The following is a 19,969-nucleotide window of genomic DNA, read 5'->3' as shown; positions in this document are numbered from 1 at the left end:
GCTTCGAATTTGACATGATACAGATAAAATACAGATTTATTTTCAAGAAAATACAGATTTCCCATAAAATAATCTGGCAACGTTGGTCGAAAGTAGCATTTGAAGCTCTTCTCTGCGTATTGTTACAGAGTTACGCTCAGACTCAGTCGCCAACAGATCGTCCGAGAGATTGGATGGGATGGGTTTTGGGGAGGCTTGGGACTTGACAAAGTCAATTCCCGCAGCAGCCGAAATCCCCCCTCGACCGCCACCTTCCCCTTTTGCCTCGCCAGATGGGATTCAAGCCATCGACCTTCCGCTTCCGCTGATGTGAAACCATCAGCTACGAGGGGCGGAACATCTCGTCACTAAACTCCAGAATGGCCTGGATGTCTACACGCAATACCTCACCGACCGGAAGATCCGGGTGAACGCGGAGAAAACACAAGCCATTCCCCACCCCAACACCGAAAGACTCAAACCAACAACAAAACTGAAGGTGCTTGGATCGGAGGTGGACTGGTGAGTCTGCGATCAGCAGAGCAGCGAGTCAGACGTGCGTCCCTCCAACATCGAATAAGTGCTACAAAGTGCAAAAATGCCTCACGGCAAGAAAAAGAGGCGGTCCTCACCAGCAGGATCGGCAGATTTGAAGAAGCTAAAGAATGCCGAAGCGCTACCTGCAAAGCCAGGCAGTTTGAGCAAGGACGCTCAAAATTCGTCTGGAAACCAGGACGTGAGCGAGAAGGAAGAATTTGAACGACGGGAAAAGTTGCCACCCATTTTTGTGAAAACATCGTCATCGGATTCGGTTCAAAAGTGGCTGACCGGGTTTATCAAATCTGGTGCTTTACGAGCTTCCATTCACTTGTGTGCTGATGGACTCAAAATTCTGCTACCTACCAGAAAGGATTACAATTACGTTCGGGATTTCCTGAACAACACCAAGATTGAATACTACAGCCATGACGATCCAGGTAAACGCCCCATGAAACAGGTCCTCCGAGGCCTGTACGACATGGATGTAAGTGTGCTGAAAGAAGAGCTCAAAACTCTTAAGTTGAACGTGATCGAAGTCTTCAAGATGACGAGACACAACAAGGACATCAAGTATCGTGATCAACTGTACCTGGTTCATCTCGAGAAAGGATCGACAACGCCGTCTGAGCTGAAAGCAGTTCGGGCAATTTTCAACATCATCGTGACTTGGGAACGTTATCGTCCAGTGCACCGTGACGTGACGCAGTGTTCGAACTGCTTGCAGTTTGGACATGGTGGAAGGAACTGTTTCATCAAGAGTCGTTGTGCAACCTGCGGAGGTGAGCACAAAACTCAAGATTGCGAAACAATCAACGAGAACATCGAAGCGAAATGCTTCAATTGTGGCGGCGACCATTCTACCAAGAATCGAAGCTGCCCAAAACGTGCTGAGTTTGTAAAAATTCGGCAGCAAGCGACGACGAGGCACCAACCAAATCGTCGCAAAACACCACCAGCATACACGGACGTGGATTTTCCTGCTTTGGCGTCACCAGGAGCAGGATCTGTTCGAGTGGTACCAAATCTGCAGCCATTGCCGTTGAATCAGCGGCAAAGAGTTGCAGAGAATACAACACCTCCAGGCTTCAGTCAGCCGAGGGAAAACCAACCAGCATCAACGGGTGAAGGCAGTAGTGACCTGTTTTCACCACAAGAACTTTTGAACATTTTCATCGAGATGACAACAACTCTGCGTGGGTGCAAAACTCGCCAGGAACAAGTAAGAACCCTTGGAGCATTCATCTTAAAATACATTCGTAGTTTACTCGTTATAATAATTTTGAATTTTTCAATGAATTTATTTTTTAAATTTTAAGTTAGGATTAGTTGTTAAAGAGATTTTTTTTACCCAAATTCGATTCAATGCAAAAATGTAAAACAATTTGAAGTAAATAAATGAATGTGAACAGTCAATAATAAAATGAAAAGTACAATAAAGATGAAAAGCATATAGCCATACCACTTAGAATGTAAATGAAATGTAATTATTATAAGAAAGTTCAATAAAGACATATTTAATTTCAAAAAAAAGGTGGACTGGTCGCAGGTCGACGACAGATTCATCAAGGGCATCGTGATGCTCAAGAAGCTGTATCCGATCATCAACCGCCGGTCAAAAGCAACGCTCAAGAACAAACTGGCAATCTACAAGATGCTTAACGGCTCCCCGTCTGGCAGCGGTGTGCCATGACCCATTGAAACATGCTGATCCAGCCTTGGAGAACAAGGTTTCTCCGACCTCCACCGGCTTGCAAATCTCGAACCTGTTGACGCTAGGCTGGCTTCTCCGGCCTTGAAACATCGCGATAGGGCTGTGGTCAACCCGCAGATTGTTCCCTTGAGTGAGTGTGGTTGAGAGTGATTACGTCGGATTGATTTGCTGCGCTGTAGAAAACTTCGAAATTCTTGTAACAATCAACATTCCTTCTTTTTATTCTCTAAAGATCGATGTATTTACAGAGTGGAGGTGGTAACAGTAGCAACATTAAACAAACGAAAAAACTAACAAAATCAACAGCTCTCCTCACACCAGCTGGCACACTTCGTCGTAACTCTTGAGGTGGACCGACTCCATCAGCTGGCCGAACCGCGTCAACGAGCACGGATCGCCGCAGTTGGGGATGCGCAGCTCCTTCGGGTACTTGTCCTCGCTGTTGAAGTAGTACACAAACTTGAGCTCGAAGTCGTCGTCGAACGTGATGCTGTGGTGCAGCTCGGCCACGAGCGTCGCCGAAAAGTCCGGCTTCCCGGTGGCCTGGTCGACCACGCCGAGCGCCCGCATCAGGTTGACCAGCGTGACGTCGTGCGCCGAGTAGATGAAGATGGACCGCTCGGGCGTTAGGATTCCGGACCGTTTGCGGATCATGTTGTCGAGCAGTTCGCTCACGATCGCCCCGCCCTTGATCTTCTTCATGAGCGGCGTCTCGGTGAACAGGGCGAGACTTCGTTCCGCCAGCGGAAGCATCTTCTCGGGGAAGATCGTTTCGGTCCAGTCGGGCAGTTCGAGGCCGGCGTGCTTCTCGATCTCCAACGTGTTGTACAGCAGTTCGACGTCCAAGATGGTGCTGATGTTCTGTCCGGTTGACAGGGTGAGGGTTTTGTAAAGGGCGGCGTTCCTTTCGTTGAGGTCGCGAATGTCCTTCGGCGGGTAGGCCATCAGCCGCTGAAGGGACTGTTCGTACCGCGGGCAGGGCTTCTTCTGAGCCAAGATCGTGTCCCGATCGCGTTGCAACGTGTTGATGGCCACCGGTTGCCACGGAATCGGCAGCGGGTTTGTGTTCTCCAACGGCGGCATAAATCCGGCCATGAAGCTTTGGGCGCTCATGATGCACCGTTCGGCGTAGCTGCTCACGATGTACATGTGATCCTTGGAGTAGAGTCCGTTCGGAGGTAGCAGCCGGTAGTACCGTGGCCGTAGATTCTTCCCTAGGTTGTACATCTGCTGTGATCCCAGCTGAAAGAAATGAAAACCATTAGTGACATTCAATTTTAATTTCCACACTCAAACATACCTCGGACAGTGCGCCCAACCCTCCCGTCCACGGATGATTCCGATGGGGGTCATTCGGGTAGAACTCGGTCGGCGAGCGGTCCCCATGGCGGAATATGATGGCGATCATACGCAGCGAACGAACGCCCTCCTCGTCGGTACTATCGCCAAACACCAGGTAGGCCATCATCACCGACAGGCAGATCGTGCCCAGGAAGCAAACCGAAACGGTCATACCCCGTTTCCCCTTCTGCCAGCAGTCCCAGCCTCCCATTGTGCTAGCTTCTCACGTGGTCCACCGTTGACGGATTCGAAGATCTATTTTTTTCGCCCGCAACTATTTATAACACCGCACCAACCAATTTATATAAGTCACCAACGCCAATTACGGAACGGAACGCAACGCGATCATCTGAAGCAGAATCCTCCAGAATCGACGTGTGATCTTCAGCGAAGCAACACCGCTGCAGCACTGCGTTGCATCTTCGCGGGGCGGCCACTATCGCGACTCTATCACGTAGTTATTTTCTTAGATTTGGTTATCTCCCGACTCAAGTGGTTGCAGTTGTTGGATGAAACTTGCAGATGGTGATGAGAGCAGTAAAAAATAAAAATAAATATCAAGTTTTATTATGCTACACACACATTGTAGGTGCGCACACTAGCGTGATGTGAGGGATAATCGCATTACTGTCTTATTTTAATCAGATGTAAATTTAAAAAAAATCCAACTAATTTGAAATTAAAACCGTTCGTCAAAATCGTTATTCAGTGTTGAGGAATATCGTAGTTCGTCGATCATTGACCAAATAAGGTCAGTTGTAGAGTGTTTTTCTGTAGATCGATGGTCCTACTAAAGGATAACTACAATCGATTACACACCGTACTTAAGATTCGTCGAAGAACGATTCGTGTTATTAAAATGTACGTGGTGATTATTGCATTCGATCGTAATTTCTCGACTCACGATCGAGATTACTCTTATATTACGATGGTAATTTGTCGATGGTAAGTCGTAAGCAGATTGAGATCATTCGATCGTAATTCCTCGATCTACCATCGACAAATTACGACCGACAATCGAGAAAATCTCGATATGGGTTCGAAGCTCGTTTTCATTTTTTTATTTCATTTATTTCATGAAATTTCAAAAATACCAGAAAATTTTAAAAAATATTAAAAATTCATTTTTTTTTATTTCAATTTTTTTGAAAATTAAGTACAAAAACACAGCCAGAGTCAGGGTAGGCAATGGGCAAAAAACCATCGCGAAGCCCTCGTTTGATTTATTACCTTCCAGTTACAGAATTCACTATAATGATGTATGAAGCAATTGTAGATTTTGTACAAACGAACAATTTTGTAGAACATTGTTTTGTTCTAAAGTGAATGCTGTTGACACTAGAGCGTAAACAATGTCTAAAAATGCCACCATCGGCGTCCCTCACTCGCGATGGTGAGGGGATTTTTGTTTACGCTCTAATGTCAACAGCATTCAGTTTAGAACAAAACAATGTTCTACAAAGTTGTTCATTAGTAAAATATCTACGAGTGCTCCATACATGATTATAGTAAATTCTTTAACTGGAAGGAAATAAATTAAAAAAGCTTTTTGGAGGTCCATCGGCAAATACCTTCCCTGGCCAGAGTTGAACCCTAAATTTTCTAAAATTTTAAGAGTTCTTCTTTCCAATGCTTTTTAAAGATCAAAAAATGGTTGAAAATTTAATTTCTGGCCATATTTTCAAATCGAAGCCATTTTTTTTAAATATTCTAAAAATTAAAAAAAAAGATTTTTTTTTAAACTTGAAAAATTTGTATTTTTTTTATTTTAATTTTTATTTATTTCAAAAACTTCAAAAAACATTGAAAATTTATTAAAAAAAAAATATCAATCCAAAAAGTTTTGAAAATTAAAAAAAAAAGTATCAATGACGAAAGAAGATCTTCTTTACTCAGGGCATGATTATGATTTCAAAAATACCAAAAAATTTAAAAATTTCAAACATATTAAAAATTCCATTTTTTTTAATTTAAATTTTTATTGAAAAATTGTAGCCAAAGTTGACCCCAAAAAATTTCATTTTTAAAAACTTCCAAATTTTCTAAAATTTAAAGTTTTTCTTTCCAAGCTTTGGCTGAATATTTTATTTTTGGCGGTCTTTTAAATAAAATTTTTAGAATTCGAAAAATTTCATTTTTTTAAGTTTCTTTTTATTTATTTCAAAAACTTCAAAAAACACTGAAAATTTATTTAAAAAAAGTATCAATGACGAAAGAGATCTTCTTTACTCAGGGCATGATTATGATTTCAAAAATACCAAAAATATATTTTTTTAATTTTCAAAATCTATTTAAAAACACAGCCAAAGATTACTTTTTTAAAACCATTGGCTAAGTCACATTTAACAAATAAAACTTCCAAATTTTCTAAAATTTTAAGAGTTCTTCTTTCCAATGCTTTTTAAAGATCAAAAAATGGTTGAAAATTTAATTTTTGGCGATTTTTCAAATCGAAGCCAAATTTTTAAAATTTCTGGAATTTTTTTTTTTTTTTTTTAAACTTCAAAAGCATTGAAAATTTATTATTTTTTTTATCAATCCAATTTTTTTTTGAATTTTTGTTATATTTTTAATTGTTTTTATTTTTAATTTTTTTTAAGTTTTTTAATTCCGATCGAGATTTCTCAACAGTAAAATTACGATCGTAATTTCTCGACCGTGGTGTAGGGGTAAGCGTGGTTGCCTCTCACCCAGCCGTCCTGGGTTTGATCCCAGAAGGTCCCGGTGGCAAATTTTGAGACGAGATTTGTCTGATCACGCCTTCCGATAGGGAAGAAAATGTTGGCCCCGGTCTAACCTAGAGGTTAGGTCGTTAGCTCAGTCCAGGTGTAGGAGTCGTCTCCCTGGGTCCTGCATCGGTGGAGTCGCTGGTAGGCAGTTGGACTCACAATCCAAAGGTCGTCAGTTCGAATCCCGGGGTGGATGGAAGCTAAGGTATAAGAAGAGGTTTGCAATTGCCTCAACAATCAAGCCTTCGAACACCTAGTTTCGAGTAGGAATCTCGTAATCGAGAACGCCAAGGCAATGCTGTAGAGCGAATAATTTGATTTGAATTTCTCGAAAGTAAGTTGTAATTTGTCGATGGTAGATCGAGATTTGTCGATGGTAAGTCGTAATCTCACTATCGAGAAATCTCGATCGTGAGTCGAGAAATTACGATCGAATTCAATAATCACCACGGTAATTTGGACGATCATGCGATCAACCGGCGATCGCCTTGATGAATTTGTATGCCCACATTTACACATTGTGGGACGCAAATGGATTTGTTTTGGTGAACGAAAATGCCAGCGTTTGACTTTTGAAGATTGAACGTAGATTAGGGTGACCGCATTCTTTTTCGATTCTCGTTGGCAAAATTAAAGGGTAGATAAAGCTTGTCCGTTGAACGCAACGTTGAGCTCCAGTTCGATTTTTCCAAGAGCTGTCCAACCGACAATCTACAGAGGTTGCTTTGATCAATGGTCGATGTCGGGCAGACTATGATGACTGCTTTCAACGTTGTGTTCGACGAACAATCTTGTTGCCAGCTTAGCAACTCAAAAATGTGTGATCGCAGTAATCTGCACCTCAAAGAAGCAATCTAAATCTGTCATTTTCTCCACTCGAAATTCCCAGCAACAAGAGCTCCAACGCCATGAAGCTACCCTGCCAGGAAAACCCAACCGCCGAGGTACCCCGATTCCACGATTTCAATTCCCCAAACCCTCACCCCCCAAACCATCTTCCCCCCTCAGAACGATCGCGCCCTTCTCGCGTGGAAGCTATGTACGCGCATCCGCGCCACGCTGGACCGCTACCACGCGCAAGATCTGCGCAACTGCCTACGCAGGCACGACCTCTGCTCCTCCGGCACCGTCCAGGGGTACGACTTTGCGCGGACGGTTGCCGGCGCACTGCGCGGCTGTCTCAGCGAGAACGAGATCTGCCACCTGGCGGAGTACTTCCGGTCGCCGGACGGGGGAGGGGTGGCGTACGGGCTGTTTTTGGACGTCGTGGCCGGGGAGGATGAAGGGGTTGGTGGGAAGGAGCTTGAACGGACGCTTTCGGTCAGTGAGCATCGGAGGTTGTCGCTGGTGCTGATGGAGATCGCGCAGGCGCTGCGCTTTCGCGAGCAGGTTCTGCGGCCTTACTTTGAAGATTACGATTTGATAGCGGGGAATGGTGGGTCGGTCACGTTGGCGTACTTCAAGCGGGTTCTGTACTTTTTGGGGATCACTCTGAGGAAGCCGGAGTTTACGCTGTTGGCGAAGCGGTTCATGGTTGGTCACTACAAGATCGACTACGAAGCGTTCATCGAGGAGATCGACGGACTGCTGCGGTATTTGGACGGGCGCGGTCCGATCGACCGGGAATGCGACGGAGAGGTACCGGCGAAGATCATCGCGGTAGATCTGCCGAAGGTTGTTCGACCGGAGGTCGGGACCGTTGATTTGGCGAAGGTTCTGCAGAAAGATACGGCGTATCATCCGTGCTTGGCGCCGTCGAGACAGGAGCGTGACTTCCGGACGTTGATGCTGCGCATTCAGCGGTACGTCTGGGAGAACCGGGTTCGGATTCGGGAGTTTTTCGAGCAGTACGACACGTTCCAGTGTGGCTTGATCAGTCGGAGTCAGTTTGTGCGGGCGATGGACGCGGTGGGGCTGTCCGGACTGCATCGAATGCCGTTGACGGACGGGGAGGTTCGGAGTGTGTGCGATCGGTACGGGGATGCGCGGGACGTGAACAGGATTCGGTGGGATCGCTTTACGGACGACGTTGATGAGGTGTTTACGGTGAAGAATTTGGATAGGGGTGCGTTTAGGGAGGTTGAGTCTCCGCCGGAGGAGGTTCGGGGTTTGGAACGGGAAGGTTGTAGGGAGGGGAGAGATTTGGCGAAGGAGCTTGTCGACTGCATTCGGACGCTGGTAGCGGCTCGCCGAGTCTTGATCGAGCCGGTGTTCAAGGACTTTGATCCTCACCGAAATGGGCACATCAGTCGAAGTCAGGTGGGGGAAGCGCTCTCGATGGCTGGGGTGTTTATAACCGAAGAGCAGCGGTACGCTTTGAACGAGCGGTACAGCGATGATCTTGGGTTCAACTACGTGAACTTTTTGAAAGACTTCGACCCCTGTCCGAAGATAGCTTCAGCGGTGAGTAGTCAACTCGGATGATTCTTCCTCCATTGATGATCTACTCTGTCTTCAGTACGAAGAAATGCAAGATCGCTTGGCGAAGATCAACGCGGACGCCGGACCGGAACCTCATCCACACGAGCAAGATATCGTGCGCGTACTGGCCAAGGTCAAGGGCCAGGTAGTGCGTCGAAGACTTCGAATCGTCGACTACATGCGTGGTTTCGATCCGCTGAACCACCACCGCATCACCTGCGATCAGTTCCGCCGTGGACTGGCAACGGCCTCGATCGACCTGTCCCCAACCGAAGTGCGGACGCTGGCCCGAATCTTCCAGACTCCGCTGCACCACGATACGGTCGACTACAAGCGGTTCTGCGACACGGTCGCCGAGGTGGACTACCAGTGCAACCTGGAGAAGGCGCCCCGCCTGGTTCCGCTGCGTCACTTCCCGTCCGAAGATGGTCCCCACAACCACCTGAACTTTGAAGAGCGCACGATCGTGTCCAAAGCGCTGCAGAGGTTGGCCCGCCAGGCGGATGTCGTGTCGAATCTGAGCGCCCCGTTGCGCGACTTTGACCGCAACCACCTCGGCGTGGTCAACCGGAACCAGCTGATCCGGGCGATGGCGACCCGCGGTGAACTGCACAACGCCGTCTCGAGCCGCGAGTTTGAGTTGCTGTGCAAGTGCTTTGGCGTCGAGATTGGGCACCGGCGGGAGGTCAACTACCGGGCGCTGCTGGCTGCTCTCGACTATCTGTACGCAAACCGGGAGAATCACCCCTTTTGAAGTGGCTTGGGGTGTGTAGATAAGCTGGTTGGCTCTTATAAATTCAAGTGCCGGTGGTATTCAAATCTCAGTCTCTGGATTGGATTTGGATGCATTAATAAAATTCTATGTCAGAATGGCAACTTTGTACTGCGCAGTTTTGATTTTTAGTTTTGTTCTAACTGGCGCTCAGCAGGAAGAACCGTGCGAGGCGGAGAAGTGTCCCCAGTATGGCCCGACGGAGGTTGAGTCCGTGCTAACGCTGCTTCCGGTACCGTGGAATTGCAGTCAATACGTTGCGTGCGATCGCGGAGTTCAAATGTTTAGGTAAGAGGAAAGTGCTGAGTCGTGTTCGAAGTCTAAACTTAATCTTTTTGTTCCAGACCATGTCCACTCGGATTGCACTTCAACGCAGTGCTAATGGTGTGCGACTATCCGGATCATGCCAACTGCGTGGAACGTTGCACCAGTCCGACTTGAGTTGTGTAAAATAAACGTAGAGTTGGAGTTGTCATCGCACAAACGACCCGATCCACTTCAACAAATAGTCATTTTTATTCCGTAATACATACCAACCCGTTCAGTACCCAAACTTCTGGTTGAGCGACGTCATCCCGTCCCCGCTCTGACCCTGCGGCGGAACCCACTCGACGTTCTTGTCCTCGGCCTGCAGCTCCTCGCTGTCGTCAAAGTCCACGTTGTCCCGATTCCGTTCGCGTCCCGCCCTATTCCGGCTGCGCTTCTTCTTGCTGTCCACGCCCTCCACCGACCCGGACCCGGACGGTTCTTCACAGTCTGCTTCACTTTTTCGCTTTTTCTGCGGTTTCTTCTCCGGCTCGCTGCTGCTTTCGACCACAACCTTTTTCCGGTGCTGCTCGAGCAGGTCCGGGTTGAAGGAGGGACCGTGAACTCGCTTCGGTTCGGCCGCCTGCTTCGGCGGTTCTTCCTTTTTGGGCGGCGCAGCCGCAGCAGCGTCCTCCTCGTCTTCTTCGACCTCCTCGCCGTGCGCGCTGGTCGAGCCGCCGACCTTAATCTCGGACTTTTTGATTCCAAACGAAGCGGACAGTTTGTTCCGCTTGCCAAACAGGGGCAGCATCTTCTTCTTGAGCTGGTCCTTGCCATCGGCGGACGATCCGGGTTGGCCGCTCATGCTGGGCAGGTCCAACGGCTTGGCAATTTTGATGAGCTTCTGCAGCGTCACGTGGTCCTTCGTGAGCCGGTCCTTTTCGAGCCGAAGTCGGCGCACCTCGAACTTGTCGTACGGCTTGTCGTCGGAGAGCTTCTCGAGGAATTCGTCCACGTCGTCGTCGTTTTCCGGCAGCCGGGTGCCCTTCTCGATGAGCTGACGACGCTGCAGACGCGTCTCAATGTCCTCCAACTTTTCCAGCAACTCCGACTCTTGCCGGATGAGATCTTCGTAGGTGTGCACTTCGGCCGACGCTTTGGTTTGCTTCCGCTGGCGGCGCCGCTCGACGTCCCCGGTTCGGTCCAGGTAGTCGTCGTCGTCGTCCGAATCGGACGTTTTCTTGTGCCGTCGACGGGGCTCTGAAAAGATCAAAAGAAGGTCAGCAAAAAGATTCTCAAACTTGTCACGTTGACCACTTACCGTGCGTTGCCTGCCTCAACAGCCCGTATCGGTCCAGAATCCGACAGGCTTCCAACGCGCACTGCACCACCACTTCCTTCTTCTTGCCCTTGTGGGTGGCTTCCGCCACAATCGGCCGGCCAAAATCATCGTCAACGGGCAGTTCAACCCGACACACGTAAGACCCCGCCGAAAGTTCCTCCAGCTTATAATCCAGCTCGTGACCTTCCCGCTCAAAGTAACCCCGCAGCGTCTTCTTCGGGTCGTCCAGAAACAGCTCCTCGTTGTTGGACATGGCGTACGGATTGTGCGCCAAATCCGTCTCCTCGTCCGCGTCCTCGCCCATCCCCCAGCTGACCCCTTCCTCTTCCTTGAGCTTCGCGACCCGCTCGCGTTCCTGCCGTTCAATTTCGGCCATTTCTTCCCGCAACTTGTTCTGCTTCTCGCGCAGGTCCTTCATCTCCGTGATGGTCATCTCCGACGGCGCGTCCTCGTCCTCCGCCGGTCCAGTCAAAATGTACGACCGCGAGCTCGAGCCCAACTTCACCATATAACCCACCCGAACCCGGACGTACGTCTTCGGCGGCAATCGCTGCTTGTTCAAGAACGTCCCATGAGTACTACTCAGATCGTACAGATACCATCCCGGTTCCACGGTCACGTGCCGCTTCGTCGTCTCTTCCTCCTCCTCATCCCCATCCTCCCCCTGCTCCTCAGGTCCCCGATACTGCAGAATCGCGTGATAGCGCGATATCGTTGGATGGGCCATGTTAACATCACAATTCGGCAACCGGCCAAACAGCCAAAACGCCCTGCTCTGCAGCTGCTTGACCTCCTCAATAATCACCCCGTTCTTCAGCACCTCAAACCCGTAGTTCAGCCCCGACGCACACTTGCGCGACCAGGCTGGCTCGCGGTACGGCACCGGCGGAATTTCGTTCCCATCGCCGGCCAACTCCTTACCGCTTGCGGCTGCTGCTGGCGCCTCCTCGGGGACGATGTCCGTCACCTTCGAAGTTCCCGGTGGGAGTTCCGGCTTGCGGGCTTTGACCAGTAGGTCGACCGATGGCTTCTTGAAGGTCCCGTCGTCGTCGGTCATTATTGCAAAGATTCGATTTGTTGAACCCCGAAAAACTGGAACCGTTTTGCTCCGCGCACGAAAAAGACGGTTTGTTTTGAATAATGACAGTGCGAAGAAGACAAACAAAAACGTTTTCGGCCGAATCTCTACACTCGCACGTTTGAAAAGTTTGACTGACAGCGCGCGGTGTAGAGATTTGCGTTGAAATGTTTCAGATCTGTTGATTATAAAATCAAAATTAAAATTTCTTCAGAAGTCAGAAAATTCGAAATTTATAAATTCTAAAACTAGACAAACTAAAATTATAAAATTAAGAAATTATGAATTATGTAATAATGAAATAAGGAAATTATGAATTTTGGATGTTAGGAAATTGAGAAATTTAGGAAATTAGAAAATCATGAAATTAAGTAATAATGAATTCATTCATTTAAATAATATAATTCATTTAAACAATGAAATAAAGAAATTAGGAAATTAGAAAATTTGGTTATCAGGGAATTAGGAAATCAAGAAATTAGGAAAATAGGAAATAAGGAAATTAAGAAATTAGGAAGTAAGGAAGTTAGGAAATTCAGTAAGGAAGTTAGGAAATTTGGAAATTAGGAAATTTTAAAATAAAGCTGTTACAAATGTTAAAAAGTTTTTCTTAAATTCTTAAATTGTTAAATTCTTAAATTCTTAATTTCCTAAATTCTTAAATCCTTAAATTCTTAAATTCTTAAATTCTTAAATTAAAAATTTCTAAATTTTATTGTTTTTTATTATTTTTTAATTCTTATATTTCAAATTTTTTTTAACTCCACATTTTTAATTCTGAAATTTTGAGTTTTTTTATTTTTTAAAAAATAGAGTTTTTGAATGTTAGAATTTCGGGTTTTTCGTATATTTTAGATTTTTTAAACTTTTGAAATTTTGACTGGTAATTTCTGAAATGCTTCCGGTTCGAATTTTTAATTTTTTGAGCTATTGAATTTATAAATTCTTTAATCTCGACTTAAATATTATTTTTTTCAATTCTGCATAATTTTTATATGGAATCTTCAAAATAAAGATTTTAAAAATGGTTGGAATTTCCTTCATATTTTTTTTGTTATTTAATATTTCTGAAATTCTAGAGTAAATTTTCAAAAGGTCCTATCTGCAAAATCCTCATGCTGATAAATTTCACGTCGAAGTTTTGTGGAACATTTTTAAATCCCATTTAAACACGGTTGATTATACATATATATATTATTTGGTGTAGAATTTATTGAGAATCGTTTTAGGTTGTTTTGTATTTGATCAATAACTGAAAAAATTAAAGGCTTTTAATAAATTGGATCAGCGGAAAATGTAGTTTTCGGCTTGCAGAATTTCATGCAATAAATAACTCAGTTTGTTTACTTTTGTCGCATAGGACCTTTTGAAAATTTACTCTAGAAATGTTTGTTTGTCTATATTTACGAATTTTTCAGTAAGAAAATATATATTTGTATGATTATTGTCAAGTTTATTTTCACTCCTGTTTATTTCATTTCGGTCCCGCCAGGGTGGATTAATCGGACAGTGCGCAGTGAACTCACAATCCAAAGGTTGCTGGTTGGTACTAGCAATAGTAGGCGATACGTGGGACAACAGCAATAAACCCTTTTAATTTCAAGATACTGCTTTTTAAGATTCGCTGAGGTTTTCTATTATTCTAACGAATATAAAATTATTAAAATGTTTGTAACTTCCAGTCGCATTCAAGAAGTAAAATTCAAATTCTTTGATTTTTTCATCAAAACATATTACAAACAATCACCGCGCGAAGAAACGTCAAACGCTACTTTCCGTTTCTGTCCCTTTTCAGCTGCGTACCGCCTAAGAAAAATCTTTTCGTGACCCTTTCCTTGACCGTTTCTTGGGCGTTTTTATTTGCGTTCCATCTGATCTGCGTATCAGCCTTAAAGCTGAAAAAGTGGGCTGAAACATTTCATTTTTCTTGGCTACCAACGCGCTACCAATTTTCTCGCAATCCAAATCGCCTGCAACCACTCCCTCGACAGTTCAAACACAAACAAAAGATTTTCCTTTGAAATGTCAGGCATATCTTGTGATGTGTCATTTTTTCATTTCGATTCCCCTCTTCGCGAAGTGATTTCGAACAAACTCGTCGTCGTCGCTGGTGGTGCTGCTCCTCCTCCTTCAAAGAGGTTGACCCGTGGTCCGTCCGTCGCGAAATTCCGGAACGTGACTCAATTCGCGATTTAGCAGCTGCGATTTCCGTTGGGTCTTTTCTCCGTCCGGGTGTTGTTCCGGATTCAGCCGCCCCCTTTATTATTTTTTCTCTTCGCGAGTGGTGTGACTAATCGGTGGCCCCCCGACCAGGCCCCAGACCAGTGTGAGGGTGTGCGTTTGTGTGTGGAAATTGGAGCACCGCCGAGGGAAAAGAAGAAAATAGAAAATGTTCAGTTTTTTGAAACGGGAAACGAAACAGGAGGAGGTCGTGGAGAATGTGCTCGGGGAGCTCAAGAAGATCTACCGGAGCAAGTTGTTGCCGCTGGAGGAGCACTACAACTTCCATGACTTCCACTCGCCCAAGTTGGAGGATCCGGACTTTGACGCGAAGCCGATGATTCTGCTGGTGGGCCAGTATTCGACGGGCAAGACGACCTTTATCCGGTACTTGTTGGAGCGGGACTTCCCGGGTATCCGGATTGGGCCGGAGCCGACGACGGATCGGTTCATTGCGGTCATGTACGACGACAAGGAGGGAATCATTCCGGGCAATGCGTTGGTCGTGGATCCGAAGAAGCAGTTCCGGCCGTTGGGCAAGTACGGCAATGCTTTTTTGAATCGGTTCCAGTGCTCGCACGTTCCGTCGCCGGTGCTGCGTGCCATCTCGATCGTGGACACGCCCGGAATTTTGTCGGGTGAGAAGCAGCGCGTTGACCGTGGTTACGATTTCACCGGAGTGCTCGAATGGTTCGCGGAACGTGTCGATCGAATCATCCTGCTGTTTGACGCCCACAAGCTGGACATTTCCGACGAGTTCCGGCGATCGATCGAAGCGCTGCGCGGACACGACGACAAGATTCGGATCGTGCTGAACAAGGCGGACATGATTGACCACCAGCAGCTGATGCGTGTCTACGGTGCGCTCATGTGGTCACTCGGTAAGGTTCTGCAGACTCCGGAAGTGGCCCGCGTCTACATCGGTTCGTTCTGGGATCAACCGCTGCGCTACGACGTCAATCGACGACTCTTTGAAGACGAAGAGCAGGATCTGTTCCGTGACTTGCAGTCCCTGCCGCGGAACGCCGCCCTCCGCAAGCTGAACGACCTCATCAAGCGAGCCCGGCTGGCCAAGGTTCACGCCTTCATCATCAACGAACTGCGCAAGGACATGCCCTCGGTCTTTGGCAAGGACAGCAAAAAGAAAGATCTCATCAAGAACCTGGGCCAGGTGTACGACCGCATCCAGAAGGAGCACCAGATTTCCCCCGGCGACTTCCCCGACATCAAAAAGATGCAGGAAGTGCTCGCCAACCAGGACTTTAGCAAGTTCCACTCGCTCAAAATTCCCCTGCTGGAGGTGGTCGACCGGATGCTCGCAACGGACATTGCCCGCCTCATGAGCATGATCCCGCAGGAGGAGATGACCATGGTGTCGGAGCCGCTCATCAAGGGTGAGTACTAGCACAAAAGAAGGCTGATTGCGTAACTCCGGTGGTGGTGGTGGTGGTTGACGACAGGCCAGAGAGTGTTTAATGATAAAAAACTGCCGCGAGAGATTGATGAGTGGGGTTTTTATCTAATCGCGACGCGACGTGCGCTGCTGAGTCAGGCGCTGGTGCCGCGGGGTTGGGTCCTTCTGGGCGGGACTTTGGATTTTTGGGAAGGTGGCCTTCAAATTTTAAGTCTTTATTTGATTTGTCAAATCGTCAAAATCCTATGATATTTTTTTAATTATTCAAATTATTCTTAGCTAAACAACACATTTCTGTAACTACATCTACTTTATCTACTGTGTTTATCTTGTGAAACTATCAGGGATGCGAGAAAATCTCTTCCAATGGTTTATGAGTATGAGTGTGACACCCACTGCGAGAGCAACTATTCTCTCTGAAGAGAGACTTATGTTAGTCGTTTCATGGAATACAGAGAGAACAGTCTTCAGAGAGCGGATTGGGGGTCTGAGCAGCTTAAAAAAAAACTTCTCAGCCTGTAACAAACCAATGCCATGAATTGGACCTTAATGAATTGTGATCAATCGCGGTGTGATCATTATTTAAGTTGGATTAATTTAATTTAAATTAGATTTTATTTTTTTTTTAATTCTCAACTGTTTGTAACTTTTAATTTATGTTAATTTCATTCGCGTCCACTTGTTCATCCTGTTCATAGGACAGGTGATCATTTGATTTCTTTCTGTAGAAACAATTAAATATGTTCATCAAAATAATTGAACGAACACGCCAACTCTTCCTGGAATCTTGAAACAGTCAAGCGCATTCGTATCATAGAGCGCTCAATGAAAATCTAACGTGCACTGAAAATTCTCCTAAACAGCCGCCAACCTGTTCAGATTTCTCCATGCACGCATCCAAAAATACACAGAAAGCCCCTCCTATTTGTACACGCTGGACGGTATGACTGTGGTAGTTCAGGGTGTGCATGAAAGCTTTTAGACATTCGACATAAAAGCGCGCGAGCCGAGACATGGGCAGGGAGAGAGCAAAGTTCAAAGAGAGAGAGAAAACTCCATATTTTGCTCTCTACCTGCTCGCGTCTCGGCTCACGCGCTTTTGTGTCGACTGAGAAATTTTGAAGAGAAACGTAAAATACAATTTTGTATGGCCTAATTGTTTTGGTCAGGAAACTAGAGCACGTGATTTCAGGATTAGAATGGTCAACATCCGGAATGTTTGCTTAGTGAGAATTGAGAATAATGAATAATTTTTGCTCTAATCTAATCCAATGGAACATAAGAGAAGTCATTCTAAAGAAAACTCCAGGGAAAAACTTGAGGTTGGATTAAGCCTCAAGTTTTGATTTAGTTTTTTTAATTTACTAAACAAGCTACAATGTAAAAAGCATTTCAATTTTACACTTCTTAAAGAATGATCATTGCTGTAATTTGAAAATGTTACTGTTTCAATAAAAATCATGTGATCAACAATTCTCACAACAATATTGCTAACATTATCTAATTTCTCTTTATTATGTATTAAAGATATTGTTTAAATATAATTGAGCTACAAAACTTGAAAATCACTGAAAAGATTGTTTGAACAGGTAAACATTTTGGCCACGCGTCGCCTCTGATTTTTGTTATTATTATTTATTTAATTGATGTATTAATGGAGAAAAAAATCTTAAAAATTGCGAATGTTTGTTTTTTTTTAAATTGACAATTTTTTTTACTTAAACATTTTAGAATTTTTAAATTAAATAAATAAATGAAATTTTACAAAGTAAGATTCTGGTATCTTATAATTTTTTGTCTAATTTATGCGAATTTTATATTTATTTATTATTTTTTGGGGTTTGGCGATTGTCCAATTTTTCCATTTTTTTTGTATTGCCAAACGAGGGAGGAGGGGTGATGGGTTAAGATTTCCGGAAAAAGTGTCCACGTAGTTTATGGATGGTCCCTTAATTTAAAAATTTATTTATATTAAATTAAATGTAAAATATTTTGAAACTTCGATTTTTAAAACTCGAATTAAATTTTTGGAATAAATGAAATTTACAATTTTTTGAATTTTCGAATGTTTGATATTTTTAATTTGAACTTCTTAATCATTAAAAAAATGGTTTTGTTAAATTGCTAAATTTTCAAACCTGTAAATTTTATAACCCATTTTTTTTTTTGAATTTATAAATTATTTTAATAACTTCAATGTGTAAATTTTTGATTTTTTGTAAATGATGATATATTTTTTATCATTCTCAAGTGGCAGTTTCATGTTTGAATCTAGCATCACTGAAAACTTTGAATGAAGTGAAAATCAAGCCAAGCGAAATCTGGCTTTGCTAGAAAAAGCATAAATGTTTCAGAAAATATAAGTCTATCATGCTCACTTAAGTTGATGTTTATATTAAGGACGAGCTCATTTTGCTAAATATATGGTATTTCAGCACGTTTTTTTGTGAAGATTCATGTTAAATTTGTATTTTTATTTTGTTAGTACAGTCCAGACTCGAATATCCGAAGTTTCGATTGTGCAAAGGTTTTTATGGGAATTCGGAAATTCGAACCACGAAAAAAATCTTGCTTTTGAATTTCTTACTTTTAACATAAAATACCACTTCTTAGTCCATTGAAGTTGAATTTGAAAATTTATTTACAAAATTCATCTTTTTTTTCAATATACAATCACCGCCATTTTGGGAGCCATTAAATTTAGGCTCATACTTAAGGAGCTATTACACTACGGCAAACAAACAAACAAACTCGCACTTTTTGACAGCTTGCCAGTTGGCCTACTTTGTTTGTTTGCCTGGATTTATTTGTACAAACGTCAGCCTGCATACATTTTGACAGTTTGGCAAACTGTCAAACACGAAAAAAAATATGCGAGTTTGTTTGCTTGTTTGCGGTAGTGTAATGTCTCAATTTTTTGTGTGAGTTCGAAGCTTAAATCAACACACTCTTAAAGTAAATTTAATTTTAGATTGGACTCTTGAATGCGATTTTTTACTTGTAGGATTTAAATCCAAACAAAATTTAAAAAAAGAGATCAAAAAACAAATAAATCATATTAATCTTTTTAAGATTAAAACCAAATTTCTGCTTATTTCGTACATATTGGGAAAACTAGTTTAATCAAGTTAGTATTTATTAAATTGTAAAAATTGTAGTGTTCATAACAAATTTGAAGAAAAAAAATTTCCCATTGCAAATGTCTAAGAATAAAATAAAGTTCATCGTACTTTTAAGATTGCTTACACTGCGAAAATAATAATTCCCAAAAAAAAGTAACACCCAAAAACTCGCATTTTTCCAGGCCAAAATCACAACAATGTCGATCCGCCACCACCAGTGTTCCTGGGGCATATTTGTGAGTACAGAAGCGGCGTTTTCGGGGTTGTGATGCGGTGGTCAAAGTCTCCCTTTAATGTTATTCGTTGTGTTTTTTTTCTTCTGGAAAATTGGGCTTGTTGTTTTTATGTTCTGTACATAGATTTAGCGAAAAAAAACGGGCTAATGGTTTCGAGGAAGTGCTTGAAAGGTCTCTCATCGCATTATTCCCGGGATTTTCATCCGAGTTGTTTTTTGTTGTAAATAGCTAAAATCTGAAACATTTCTTCATAATTCATTTAAAAATCCATCAAAATGGTCGCTTTTATCTTCCGTTACTTTCCTGTGCTAATTAGGGCGAAGTGTCAAAATTTGTCTTCGATCGACAAAACAAAAAACTAAAAGAAGAAATTCAAATCCGTCCAATCTAGTCGTCCGAAATGCTGTGTCTCATCCAAGTGGCCTGTGTTGCCAGTTAGCTGCGATGTGATAAACGATTCGCCTTTTTTTTCTTGTGTTCGTTTCCATGGCACAAACTGATTTGCTACCCGAGCTTGGCTCTGGCTGATATCGGAATTAGATCATGGCCAACTTGGCGCTACTAGGCGCGATACTGTTGGGCGGCGGCGTTGTAATCGCCTGCTACGCCACACAAACAGTAAATGATAAAAACAGACATCGGAAGGGTTGCGAGGAGAGGAATTTGCGTGAATGTTATGTATTGTTTTTGGAGTGATTGGAGTTGGACTTGCGGTTGGAAATGTTTCATTCGATTTATGGGGAGCTATATACTTTTTCGTTAGCATATGATTTGATTTATGGAAAGAGCAGTTTGTAAGAAAAAAAATTACCTCTAAA

At 44.0% G+C, this 19,969-nt stretch overlaps 4 protein-coding genes across 5 annotated transcripts in view; 2 read left to right on the top strand and 2 right to left on the bottom strand.

Moving 5' to 3' along the window:
• Positions 1-2,423: 2,423 nt before the first annotated feature.
• Positions 2,424-4,112, bottom strand: LOC120422581 (lysosomal acid phosphatase). Its single transcript, XM_039586070.1, has 2 exons — positions 3,531-4,112; positions 2,424-3,472 (listed from the first exon to the last, which is right to left on the bottom strand). Exons 1-2 carry the CDS (start codon positions 3,780-3,782, stop codon positions 2,543-2,545), a joined length of 1,182 nt encoding a protein of 393 aa, XP_039442004.1. The 5' UTR covers positions 3,783-4,112; the 3' UTR covers positions 2,424-2,542.
• A 2,975-nt stretch (positions 4,113-7,087) lies between these two features.
• On the top strand, positions 7,088-9,985 carry LOC120422565 (uncharacterized). Its single transcript, XM_039586051.2, has 4 exons — positions 7,088-7,244; positions 7,309-8,703; positions 8,759-9,781; positions 9,838-9,985. Exons 1-3 carry the CDS (start codon positions 7,209-7,211, stop codon positions 9,473-9,475), a joined length of 2,148 nt encoding a protein of 715 aa, XP_039441985.1. The 5' UTR covers positions 7,088-7,208; the 3' UTR covers positions 9,476-9,781; positions 9,838-9,985.
• A 45-nt stretch (positions 9,986-10,030) lies between these two features.
• On the bottom strand, positions 10,031-12,235 carry LOC120422566 (kanadaptin). Its single transcript, XM_039586052.2, has 2 exons — positions 11,061-12,235; positions 10,031-10,999 (listed from the first exon to the last, which is right to left on the bottom strand). Exons 1-2 carry the CDS (start codon positions 12,136-12,138, stop codon positions 10,035-10,037), a joined length of 2,043 nt encoding a protein of 680 aa, XP_039441986.1. The 5' UTR covers positions 12,139-12,235; the 3' UTR covers positions 10,031-10,034.
• Positions 12,236-14,227: 1,992 nt separating this feature from the next.
• The window catches only part of LOC120422563 (EH domain-containing protein 3), a 30,463-nt gene continuing 24,721 nt past the window's right edge, over positions 14,228-19,969 (top strand). Inside the window, exons 1-2 of one of the 2 annotated variants that reach the window (XM_039586048.2) lie at positions 14,228-15,773; positions 19,098-19,151. In XM_039586048.2, the coding sequence (XP_039441982.1) occupies positions 14,549-15,773; positions 19,098-19,151 (1,279 nt within the window). In that variant the 5' untranslated portion in view covers positions 14,228-14,548. The remainder of the gene's footprint in view (positions 15,774-19,097; positions 19,152-19,969) is intronic. The other variant, XM_039586049.2, reaches the window with a different exon arrangement.

Source organism: Culex pipiens, chromosome 1 (genome assembly GCF_016801865.2).
Source record: "Culex pipiens pallens isolate TS chromosome 1, TS_CPP_V2, whole genome shotgun sequence".
Classification (NCBI taxonomy): domain Eukaryota; kingdom Metazoa; phylum Arthropoda; class Insecta; order Diptera; family Culicidae; genus Culex; species Culex pipiens.
Note: the sequence above shows the minus strand (reverse complement) of the source record. Positions and strands in the feature narration are given on the sequence as shown.